Below are 12,292 nucleotides of genomic sequence, written 5' to 3'. Positions count from 1 at the left end.
CTGAGCTGGGAGAGAGGGTGCAGGGGAGGGGAGTAGCAGAGGGGCAAAATTGTGGATGGGGCTGCTTTTCACAGCCTCCCCAAGCCCCAACGCCTCTCCCATGCTCATGGTTTTGCAGCAGCATGGGCAAGGCTGAGGGGCATGTGCCCAGCAGAGAGAGAAGCTCAGCTGGAGCAGCCAAGTGATCACCATCCTTCATGGCTGGAAGAGCCACCGGGGATGGATCCAGCACACCCCCAGCAGCTCACTAAAACCCCCAAAACAACCCCTACATGGCTGCCAATTGACCGCCTCTGGGGACGAGCCAGTCCCCGCCACACACAGGGAAACCCATTTCCTTGCAGGCTGGGGGGGGGGGCAGATTTTTGGGGCCCACGTGTTAATCCCACCAAGCCTCTTAACCCCCACACCCCGTCCTGCCTGGCGGCAGGGAACGGGGCACACATGGGGCCCACGGGGCCTTGGCAGCACTCGCAGCCGGGGTTTAATTTCTATTAATAAGGCTAATCGGCTCAAGCCAGGGCCGCCGCTCGCGCTCCCTCCCTCGCTGCACCTAGGGCTCACGCCGCCTGTGTGTGCGGCATGGTGGCGGGGCCTGGCGGTGGGTGAGAAGATGGCCGTCAGGCCTTGTCCTCCCACCTGAGGCCCACCCAGGCATGGAGGCCCCGTGGAGGCCGGGTAACGGGGTTTTGCTGCCCTCCAGCGGCTGCAGACATGGGGCCGGCTGGTGGGGGCTCAATGGGGGCTCAGGCAGCCCCCCAGCCCCTTGCTGGTGGGGTCACACGTCCTCCTCCCCCCATGGCCTCTGACCGAGGGGAAGGCCTGGCCGCTGGGACAGCTATGGAAGAAGCGTTCTCCATTTTATTTACAAATGCCTTGTCCATAGGACATCGGGTGGAAAAGCGGTGCAGTGGTGCTGGGCTCCATCACTTCCCCCTGCTGTGCCCAGGGGCTGCCCAGCAAGGGAAGGGGTCAGACGGAGGCAAAGAGGGGCAGGTGGCTCCACAATGAACGTGGCTGCCAAGGGGGCCAAGAGCCCTTCAGCCAGACCACGTTGCTGGAAGCTTTCTGGTGGCCACCTCCATTTGGGGTTCATTTTTCCAGCAACGAAGGAATGGTCTAGCAAGTGTCCTTCTCCTCCTTCCAGACCATCAGCATCCCCTCTCCCAGGCCACCAGCATCAGTAACGCCAGGCTTCTCCCAGTCAAGTACAATAATCACACAAGGGAGGGGGGGCAATCCGAAGAGAGCAGCAGGGGCGTGCTGCTGGCTACAGCATGCCAGACAGCCAGGAGAGATGGATCCCCACGTCCCAGAGGGAAGGGAGGGATAGAGAAAAGTCACTCTGCGGGCGGTAGCATGAGGTCTCTGCCCTGCTGGGGTTGCAGCCCGTCACTGCTATGCCTTCCTCTTCCCTGCTGAAATTCTCGGCTGTCCGCAGCGCCGCTTCATCGGATGATGGGTGCCGAGCGGTCGTTGGTGACCGTGGGACGCAGCTTGACTGTGGCAAAGGGGTTGGTACCTCTGGAAGGGGAAAGGAGAGAGGCAACCCTCAGATAATTTGCAAAGACCGTGCAGGGGACCTGCTGACTAAGCAAGGGCTGTTCAGTGTTGCCAGAACGACACCTCCATGCCAAGGAGGTGGCTGTCGCAAAGCTGGCTGCTGAGTGTGTTTTCTCCCTCTTTAACAGCCCCTGCTGCAGGTTCCCGTGTGGTTCCTCAAGCTCTCCTCAGGGCTTATCCTCACCCTCACTCTTCCATATGATAAAGGACACTAGCATAAGGCTCTCCATAGTGGTAGCACTCTACACTCCTGACCCTAACCCTCCAAAGCAAGCAGGGAGAAGAAAGATGTCACAGCACCATGCTGGAAACATGGAGACACCAACCTGGCCGCAGGGGGAAATTATGGCAAGCCTCATATCCACGGACCTGGCTCATCAAAGCTAAAAGCCACGTCCCTTATGTCCCCTCAGCCCTTTCCAAGCAGGCAGCACTGCATAAATCATTCAGCTCCATGCTCTGGATGGGAAGGAGCATGCCATCTGGTTTGGCCATCTTGTCAGAGTGCTCAGCTCCCACCTAATACTACCAGGGGCAGGAGAGAGCCTTACCAGCCAGCAAAGGCCAGAGGGGCCCACCTCTCCCTTCTGACATGGAAGGTGAGTTATGCATTGCTTCCTCCAGTCACTTCCCCGTTCTTTCCATGTTTGATAACCCAAAAGAGTAAATAATAATAGTATTCTAACAATGCCACCCTATCTGATGACTCCAGAGTGCAACCCCATGCCTCACTCACCGTGGAAAGAGTTCAGGGGGCTGGTCAAATACTCCTGATCTCTGCAATGAAAAGAAAGGCACGTGAGTGATCTGGGGTGGGGAGGGAAATGGAGAGACAAAAGTTGGGCAGGGGACACTACACACAGGGGAAGATTTAACAAAACACTTGAGTGAGTTAGGAGCCTAAGTCCTATTAGCAGGGCTTTGACTCCTTATTCATTCATTTTCTGTGTTGGGGGTTGTCCCTACACAGGTTCCTTACGGACACCTCCTTTTGTCTTGGGGAAGAAAGGAGATGCCTCAGATTCCCTAAGTGTCACGTCTGAAGAGCACAGCAAACGGGGACAGTCTGAGCTACATTCCACCCTGCCAGCACAGCCAGAGATGCCCCCTCATGTTGCTCACCCATCCTGGCAAAGAGTTTATTGTCAATGCCCTCACGCTCCCTGCACTTTCAGGGAACTCGAGAGCTAGAGTGCTGTGCCCTACCCTACACCACATACTGCTCAAAAGTGAACCAACCTGGTGGAGAAAGATGGAGCTAGGCCCTATGGCCCTTATCTTTGGCCAGCAGATAGTGAAGGATCAGTGACAATTGTAATGGCCTGATAAAGCACACCAGTTTCTGTATCTGGCGGCAAACAAGAAAGCCAAGTGTGGCTATCTGTGTTCCAGCTGGGAAGTCAAAAAAGGTTTTATTTGCTCCTGGCTCAACAGGAGGATATCTTCGGAAGCTTAGAGCAAGGTTGAGCCTTTCCAAACTTCTAATGAGGTTCAATTGCTCTGTTACCGTAATATAAGTGCTTCATACACTTAGTTGTTCAATCCCAGGTCTATCCCTACCCCCTAGCCCTGGGGCTGGCTGGAAACCAGTGGCCCTGGGATCATAGGCTGCGGAGCCCATTCACATCCGTGTTGTGCAGCCTGAGGCTTCCTGAAACCACAGAGCAGGCCATGAAGGGGAAAAAAAAAAGTTAAATGTTACAGAGACGAGGTTTCCCAGCCTTCTGAGACTGAGCAAGGCACACCCGGAGGGCAGCACCATTCTTCCTTCTCCTAATCAGAGGTTCTCATTTTACACTGCCCTCACCTTTAACTTTGACTGTTCTCACCAGTCAATTCCCCACAGCTGGAAGCAGAGTGAGTGGAGGGTTTCCTTCCCAGTATGCCATCCGTGAGCCACAGGTTGGAGATTCCTTGTTCTAAGACTCTCCAAAATGGCTGTGCTCTCAGCCTTTACCTCTAGCTGTTTGCCTGTCCCACCTGTGACTTACTTTAACCCAACCCTTGCTTGAATTCGGGAGAGGAGCCCTATGAAGCTGCTCTCCATTCACTGAAGGGAGAAGAAGGATGGCATCTCTGTTAGCTGGTCACCCACTCCCAGTCCAGCCTGATCACTCCATGGTCCTACTGTTAGCAGAAAGAGGTGCTGCCCCGGAGCCACCAGAAATCAGGCTGGGAGGTCATGGAGAAAAGGAGTGAACTGAAGGGGCCCTGGTGAGCAAAAAGAGAGAGAAATGAGAAGGGTGGGGGCACAAAGGCAATCCCTGAGGGAGGAAATCCAGGCACCAAGGGTCTGCACACACAAAGTTGACAGGACATGGTTGCATGGGGACAGATTGGATGAGAAAGGCCATTGCTAACAAGATGCCTTAGCTCAGGAAAGGACGAGGGCACACTCCTACATCTGTGTACGTCATCCTTCTTAACAGGCCTCCGCAGAAAAGGATGGAAGTCAGCTCTGATGGAAAGACGTGCCCTGCTCCACACATGCCAGCCAGCCCTCCTGCACTCACCTTGGAGCCTGAACCAGCCGAGGTCACCAGCCCGCTCTGGTGGCTGCTGGCAGCCACTGGTGGGGGAGGCGGGTTCGGCACAGCAGCTTGGGCAGCAGCAGGCCGGTGAGCGTTGGCGGAAGAAACGCTGGGATGGTCCAGGATGTCATCCATACTGTGACTGCTGCGGAGCGGGAAGGACCTGAGCAAGAAGAGAAGACAACGCGGGGGTAGCGAAGGAGAATGGAATGGGGAGAAGCACAGGTGTTAGCCACATGTGTCCATGGGATATCTTTGGAGAAAATATGTGGCTTGGAGTGGCCCAGTCTCCTTTTAGAAAATATTGCACGTGTTCGTGGAGTCACCTAGGGTAAGTATGTGAGATCTCAGTGCACAGTGAGGCTCTCAGCAAATTGCAGCTCTCCACTGGGTGCACCTGAAATGGGCACCGGTGTGAAAGACCTACAAGGAAGCACTTTATCTTCTGCCCGGCCAATTGTCCTCCTCTTACCTGATGGGTGGCTCCTCCATATCCCTCACGCCATCCAGAGGCTTGACATAAGCTTCAGGGAACCAGCCGCATCTAGGCCACAGAAACAGAGACAAATGAGCTCCGGGCAAACCATGGTTTGTGGTTTAGATCCAGCTGCCCAGCACACCTACCTACACCCATCCCAGACATTGACCAAGCCCCCGCTGCTGCAGCTACCACGTGTGATAGGGTTCAGCGTTCCTTTCGCCCCTAGGTGGAGCATGGGGTTATTGCAAGACAGTCCTTGGGAGGCCATGGAGCCGTGGTATTACCACCCCTGCTTGGCGCTGGACTGGCTTATCTCAGAGGCTGTGCAAAATCACTGCTCCTGGGAGCAGGACTGGCACAATCCAGGAAGAGAGGCTCTGACTGAGAGCAATCACAAGGAAGCCGAGGCCAGCACTCAAGGCAGCATGTGGCAATCCTCTTCTCCCCAGGTCAAAGCAGCTCTGCACCAGAACCCCACTAAAAGAAGGGCACTGTGCTTGCCCGTTTTTATCTGAGTGACCTTCCCTGCAGAACATGGGGCACAGAGCCCATGTGAAAGTGGGCAGCCTTTGCCAACAGGTGTCAGCCAGCGGCACCGCAGGGAGTAGTAATTCAGTAAGCGCTGGGTGCAGCAGTTTCCATGCCCTGCCTGCGTTGGAGCTGAGAAACACCAGGCCTCTCAGGTAACTCCCGCAGTTCACGGTCCTCAGCTGGCTCCCATGGCAGGAATCACTCAGCCATGCAAGCCGGGAAGCGTCACCGGGTCCCTGGCTCTCCTACCCTGGAGCCTTCCCAGGCAGCACATCCACCCTCGCCCTGCTCCACCACTTCTCCTGCTCAAGCAGGCTGGGGACACGGCACAGGAGAGGTGGCGAGCAAGCCACCAAGCCCATTGACTGCACCAAGGTCTCACGTACATGGACGAGCCCTCCAGCTTGCCGTACAGCCAGCCGTTCTGCGCTTCTGGCATCAGCACCGTGATAATGTCCCCGGGGTCGAAGCGTAGCAGGGTCCGGTTGGTCCCCGTCGTGTGGGGCACGATCGCCTGCACCCTCACCGCGCCGCTCTTCCGCCAGCCCTCGCTGCTGCTGCTGGCCTCGCCGAAGGAACCGGAGCGGGAGATGCGGCCGGTAGGGAGCAAACCTGCGGGGAGGCATCAGAGGGGTCTGGATGGAGCTCAGCATCCTCCTGCAAGACCCACGCCGCCTTGAGAGGACCAGCGCTGCGTCCTCTTTGGCCAAACATCTCGGGCACAGGTACAGCCTGCTGCAATGATGGGCAGACGGCCCTCTTCCTGGCCCTGCTGCAGCAACTGAGAGTTTGTGTAATTTTTCTCTCCCCCCTCCCTTTTTTTTTTTTAAGACTTTCAGCTGAAATTTGTGATGAATGAAAAGCAGGCGAGTCCTAGATGAACTCCACTCCAAAAGCTGAGCTCACCCCCACTTCAATCAGCCTTGTCCTCCCCAGCTCCCACGTGCACTGTCCTCTCACCAGGCCCAGGGATGTGGCCGAGGACCTGTGGTCTGATGGTTGTGGTCCCTCCCTGAGCCTGACCCTGTTCCCCGAGAGGCCCAACCACCGTGTCTCCCCGTGGCACTGCTCCCAGACGTGGGTCATACTGGCTGATGGTGTCCTCTGCAGTGGCCGCCTGGAGAGCTCTGGTTGAGGAGACATCTTCATTTCTGGCTCCTGAGAGAAGATGCTGGATCTGCTCCCGGTCATGGAAGAAGTAAAGTCCCCAAGGGGTTTCTGGAGCTGTTGGAAGGAGACAAGGCTGAGTACGTATCCGCAGGGGCTGTGTCAAACAAAAGACACCCCATCCCTCTCAGAAAGCAGAACCCAGCACGTTTCCCCACCACAACCCGTACACACTCTCCCCTCATCTTGGCCAGGAAAGGCCATGGAGAGGCACCAAGCAGGCCAAAACCTGTCCTTGCCCTGCAGCCCATAAGGGGCAGTGCAGCCTCGCCACAGGACAGCGAAGGCTGTCCACATGCTCCTCACCATCTCAAGGTGCGTGGGGGTGAGCCGGCCCGACGGATACCCCTGGCTGTGGGAGCCTGCGAGGAGGCCCTGAGCGTGGCTGTTTGAGGGGTTGCGGCTGGCCTCCAGCTGCTCCTTCCACTGCGGGGCCTTCGTCTGGATCATGCCCCGGGCCTGGTAAAAGAGAAAAGAGGCGGTGGTGGACGGGGCAGAACAGGCATAGGAGGAGTCAGCCCAGACCCCTGTTCCCTGCCCGATCCATGCTTTACCCAAGGGACAGCTCTGGCTCCCTCCTGCCTGCATCCCCACCCAGCTCTGCTCCCCGGGGCCGTACCCTGCTGTAAAACTGGAGGAGAGTGTTGTAGAGGATCTGGTGCTTTTCGGCCAGGAAGCGGTAGCGCCGCTTCTCCTCCAGCTCAGCCTCCCGCTGGCTCTCAGAGACGAAGGCCTGCATCTCCGAGCGCAGCCGCATCACGTTCTCCTGGGCCACAGGGGAAACAAGGAGGAAGAGATCAGCCTAAATCCGGCAGTGGACTCATGCACGTTTGGGAGGGGAAGCACTGAAATGCGTGGTGGTGTCCCCAGCTTCCCAGTGCACTGCTGGGGCACCACAGAGGAACTTGAGCAGAGTGCCAAGGACCAGCTCCTTGCACCTTGAGGCTTGTTAAATGAGGCAAGAGCTTGGCAGGTCTTGCAGGGTTGGGGACCACAGGTCAGCAGCACCCTGCAGGAAAGGAGGTGCCTCCTTTCCAGATAAGCCTGCTGCCTTTTGAACATCGGGGACAACCCCTTGGCTCTTCAGGAAGGGCAGTGCTGCTCAGAAATCAGCCCTGGCTTCAGAGAAATCAAGTCTCCTTCCTGCAATCACTTCTCACCTTCATCTCCCGGACGTTTTTATCACGGGCCCTCTCCATTCTCCACAGCTCTGCCATGCACTTATCCAGGTTGGTGGCTCTGCGCCTGTACTCCAGCTCGTACTGCTTCTGGCTCTCCTGCCAGGGAGAAAGCAGGCACGGTGAGGAACCAGAGACCCGGCCACGCTGTGATGCAGTAAGGGTCCTGCTCTGGTGGGTGATTGACCGTCTGAGCCCCCCTGAAATCAGGCTTCCGCTGAACCTCTTATAAAAAGCCCAGTCCCCTTTCTTCCTTTGCCTTTCCTTTTATTTTTCAGCTTGCTGATGAGCCTCAGGATGCCATGAGCGAGGAGGACTGGCACCCAGCTCACTGGGAGCAAGCCCCCAGGCCTGTGTCTCCTCCTGTGACACCACCAGGCCACAATGGCACGGGACCCAAACCCACGCAGGGGCTGGGGTTTGGGCAAGCTGGGAACTCTGCTTTGGGATGCCAAATCTCTTAGCCCCACGGACGCGCTCAGCAAGTCCCACTGCACAAGGAGAAGAGCTGCCTGCCCTCGTTAGCCCTCCATCAGCTGCCAGACCAGGGAGCTGGGCTGGTCCATGAGAGGAGAAGAAGGTAAGACCTCTGAGTCCTACTGAAGAAACACCTCAAGAGCTCAAGCAAGATGTTTTGGGTGGCAGAGAGAGGGAGACAAACAGGGCCGAGGCATGGAAGGGATTTCAGCACTCACACTGATGAACTGCACGTCCATTTTGGTGTTCTTCTCCATGTGCTGCAGCAGGTCCACGTGGAAGGTCTGAGCCTGCAGGAGGCGAAAGGAGCCATCACCCTCTGCCCATCACCATACAGGGTGCTACAGGCTCTGTGGTTTGGGTTGTCTCGCAGAACCAGTGACCCTCCTGCCACCTGACCCCAAAAAAAGGCCAGGGTGCGCACTCAGCACCCTCCGGACCACCAGCCCCTGAGGTTAGCATCCCCTGCTTGCGGTGGCATCCCACAAACAGCACCGAGAAGGGAATGAAGCCAGGCTCTGGCCATGCCAGCTCTGCAACATGCCTCCGCCACGTGCAGCGGGGACAGCAGGGAGGCAGCACCTGCCGGCAGGCACGTGAGAGGGAGGGAGATAGAGCAAACTGGGCAAACGCCAGCGAGCTGCGGGGTGGGAAGTCCCTTCTTTCCCTGACTTGAGCCAGTCCCTGGGAAAAACACTCACCACGACTTCCAAATCGGAGGTCAGGAGCCTCTGCGTGTCAGACATCTGCATCAGGATTTCACCTTCAGAGAGAGAGAGAGAGAGACGGGAAAGGGTGGAAAAACCCCGCGGCCATTTCCTGGCGCACCCAGGGAGGCAGAGCAGCAGCGTGCCACCGCGGCCGATAGGCGGGTGTGAAAGTCCAACAGCTATCGCAGGGCGCTGCTCTCTGCACCCTCGGAGGCTGGCAGCCTTCCTCCCCGGGGCTCAGCTCATCCTCCTCTCCCCAGGCACCAGTTACTGCCAACTCCGGGCTGCTACAGCCTGGGAGGCTGCGGGACCAGTGCTCAGCACCAGCTGGGTGCTGGATGCTTTCTACTAAAACATTTAGCAGTGGAACAGTCCCCTGGGCGTGTTTTTAACAGCCATCGTTAGGCTGCAGAATTATTTGCAGTACTGAGTGTGAGCCCCGCAGCCCTGAGTTGCCATTTCAGCTGGCTGCAGGCTCAGCAAGACAACACCTGCTTGGTGTTGTGGGTCCATGCCCTCAAGTTTTCTCCTCAAAGCTGCAAGAAGGAGAAAAATGGTTCCTCCAAGATGGAAATTTCAACTGTCAGGGCAGGATGCCTCGGCAAGAACTCATTTCCATGACAGGTCCGTGACCGAGGGTCCTCTCCAAGGCTCGGTCACTGATCTCAGGGAAATGCAGGGAGACTGCTGTGGCCCTGGGAGGATATTCAAGGATACACCACAAATCTGATTGTCACAGCTTGGACAGGGCCTGGCACTGTGGGGCATCATTTAGGGGATCTGTCTTCCTTCCCCCAGGACCTGGAAAGGGACCAGCTACTGAGGAAAGCCAAAACCTTCAGCAGTGGCACCTCACGGTGCAGAGGATGGTAAGTGGGAGAGCCTTACCCAGCTTGTGTGAGGTGGAGCTCTGCAGTGCTTGCTCCCCAATCTTCTCAATCGCCTTAAAATAAATTTCAGCTGCTTTGGATAGTGCTGTGTGGAGACGAGACGGGTAGTAAGGATCTGACCTGCCTTCCCATCATCGCCAGCCCCAGCAAGCAGTGCACAAGACATCCAACCCTATACTTCCCCTAAAGGTCTTTCCCCTTCTGTGCCTACTAACTGAGGTGCATCCCAGAGCAGGAGAAAAGCTCAGGACATGCCACAAGGGAGACCAACAGCCTGTCCTGAACGCACAGCAAACCCCCAGGACAGAGGCAGCAGCACGAAGTGGAGCCTGGGCCGTGCAGGACCCCACTCACCATGGAAAGCACGCAGGTAGTTGTTCCCCAGGTACACCAGGTTCTCCAGAGCGGGGTTGAACTGCTCCAGGATGGTCTGTAGGCAGACAAAAGCATGTTAGTTTTGGTCTTCCCTGTGCCCCGGAGAGCCCAGCAGGTGGATGCCCTCCTGCTGTGCCTCAGCTGGGTGCAGCAGGGACTCAGATCTTGCCCAGGGACCGTGCTGGATGGCCGTGCTGATGTACGGCTGTGCACAAGGTCAGCTCCCCGCATCACAGCAGCTGGGGCTTTCTGCTACCCCGTGTTGCCTCCAGCAAGGAGGAGAGGAGCAGTGCCAGAGGGAAAGGCAGCCTGCTGGAGCACCAAGCTGTCACCTGCAGTTGTCACCTTTCTCATAGGGCCCCGTGCTCCACAACGGCTGCAGACAGGGGAGTAACAGCGAGGGGACGTGTGAGCAGCCTTATCCCTGAGCCCCGAGCCTGCCTGGGCGAAGGCCACCACTCATTACTCAGACACGAACATGACTTTATCCTGGCCACGATCTGGTGCACTGCCAGCCTCAGCAGCTTGATAAGAGAAGGGATGGACTGCTGCAAATAGACCTCTCTGTTTTTATTTGCCATATTTATCAAAGGGTTTTATTGCTTGCAGGATAGCAGATCAGAGGCTGGAATAAGGAATTTCCCCTACTCCCGGCCCTCACCACCTTTCTGCAGCACCAGTGCGCCCAGGGAAGAGTTAGTGGGATCAGACTGCTCTTTGCAGCAAGGGGGAAAAGAGCTGAACGAACTGGCGCTTCCTATCAGCAACCAAGGCGTGTGACCCTTCAGAAACATACTCTGTACCCAAATCACCGATTTCTTCCTGGTGTTGTCTTAAGACCCACACCACACTCCCCTCCTGGCAGCCGTCTGCTCTCAAGCACAGCCCAAGCCCCTGGGATGGATCCAGCCCTCAGCTGCCCACCCCAGGGAGCCTCCCTCGGAAAACAGCTCTCCTCCCAGCGGCGCGTCTCCCCGAGGCAGGCAGCAGCAGCCTTCGGTGCCTGCGCTCACCTTATAGATGGAGATGGTGGATCTGTAGGACAGGTCCATCTCCTGAGCCTTTTCTCTCTCCCGCGGAGGAGGAAGGGGCGAAGGAGAGCGCGAGGTGCAGCGCTGGTCCAGAGGAGCCCTTCTGCGGAGCTGGATGGATGGAGAGAGCCTGTCACTGGCGAGGTGTGACAGCAGGAAGACACGGACGTGGTGCAAAGGGAACGGAGCACTGCTGGGGTTTAATAATTCACCAGCCGGGAGGCTGGAACTTGATCCCAGGACGTAACCGGACTCTGGAGAGAGAGGAATCCTGCGACAGCCAGCACGGGCATGTGACCGCCTCCTTCAATTATTGATCGCTGCTCAGCACCCGGCTCCCCCTGCCCTGGCACCCGCAGAGCCAGCCACCTGCCAGAAGGACACCTTCCAGCCTCCGGCCGCTCGGAGGAGGCTCGCTCAGCCTCCCCGTGCTAACGCAGCATCCTCGGGTCCCTCACGCGCGGGCACCACACACAGGAGATCCCTGTTGGCTTTGTGGTCACGGGCAGCAAACGGCAGGGGAGGCAGAACGTAAGAAAAGCTCGAAATAGGTTTCGCCTCTTCCCTGCCCACTGTTCCTCCCCGTTCCTGAGTCTTCCTCCCACTCCCGGTCTCACCGAGGCTCCCTAATGACTGGCACAAGCTTGTGCCCGAAGCCTCCTGCCCTCCCTGCCTGCGTGGAGGCCGAGCACAGCAGCACTGTGAAAAGCCCTATGCAGGTGGGGCTGGCTTATAAAAAGAGGGGGAGAGCCCAAGCTGGGGGTAAAAAGCAGAAGAGAGATTATGTTCTCTCTCTATCCCAAGATGTGTGGCTTTGTTTTTCCCCAGGAAGGTAAAGCTTTTCCATTAGGAAAAAGAAAACCTTTATTCCAGCCTATCAAACCCTTTAGTCCATGCGATCTCCTTTGTAAAACTGAAGATCAGAAGGCAAATAGGCAATTTTTAGCCCTATTCAGGACTCAGCATGCACAACCCGACCAGCAGCATCCCCTGGGTAGCAATGGGCACCAAAACCAGCCCGCTTGCAGCACTTACCTTGTCCAGGAACCACCCATCCCCAGTCAGTTGTAGCCTGAAGGATTTCAGCGGTAATAGCCTCCAAAAGCATCCTCATGTGGGAGCTGCCCCAAAACCTCCGCACAGGCTGCAGCTGGTGAGCCCAACGTGTAATGCTGTGCTCTGTAGGACAGCCAGCACGCTCACACCACACACACGGCTTCAGAGACAGGCCATTCACCTCTCCCAGCCCATGCAAAGGGAACAGTTCAGTGTCCCCAGGAGCCCAATTTGTCATTTTCTAACTGTGAGAAATTCAGCCTGCAAGCTCAGCCCCCCTTCGGGATGTTGCAGGACGCAGA

At 57.1% G+C, this 12,292-nt stretch overlaps 1 protein-coding gene across 2 annotated transcripts; it reads right to left on the bottom strand.

Annotated features, from left to right (window-relative positions):
* Positions 1-3: 3 nt before the first annotated feature.
* Positions 4-12,228, bottom strand: BAIAP2L2 (BAR/IMD domain containing adaptor protein 2 like 2; the record flags this gene model as incomplete). Of its 2 annotated transcripts, none has more annotated exons than XM_083813085.1 (15): positions 4-1,524; positions 2,300-2,340; positions 4,077-4,257; positions 4,567-4,638; positions 5,493-5,718; positions 6,195-6,333; positions 6,580-6,732; positions 6,893-7,039; positions 7,434-7,550; positions 8,147-8,218; positions 8,630-8,691; positions 9,527-9,613; positions 9,883-9,958; positions 10,917-11,188; positions 11,970-12,228. In XM_083813085.1, 15 exons carry the CDS (start codon positions 12,226-12,228, stop codon positions 1,449-1,451), a joined length of 1,980 nt encoding a protein of 659 aa, XP_083669211.1. In that variant the 3' UTR covers positions 4-1,448. The 2 variants fall into 2 exon arrangements, with proteins under 2 accessions (XP_083669211.1, XP_083669212.1); XM_083813086.1 differs by having other exon boundaries at positions 173-1,524; positions 6,195-6,330.
* Between the last annotated feature and the right edge of the window lie 64 nt (positions 12,229-12,292).

This window comes from Anser anser, assembly GCF_964211835.1.
Source record: "Anser anser genome assembly, chromosome: 1".
Classification (NCBI taxonomy): domain Eukaryota; kingdom Metazoa; phylum Chordata; class Aves; order Anseriformes; family Anatidae; genus Anser; species Anser anser.
The sequence above is the reverse complement of the archived record's forward strand: the minus strand, read 5'-3'. Positions and strand labels throughout refer to the sequence as shown.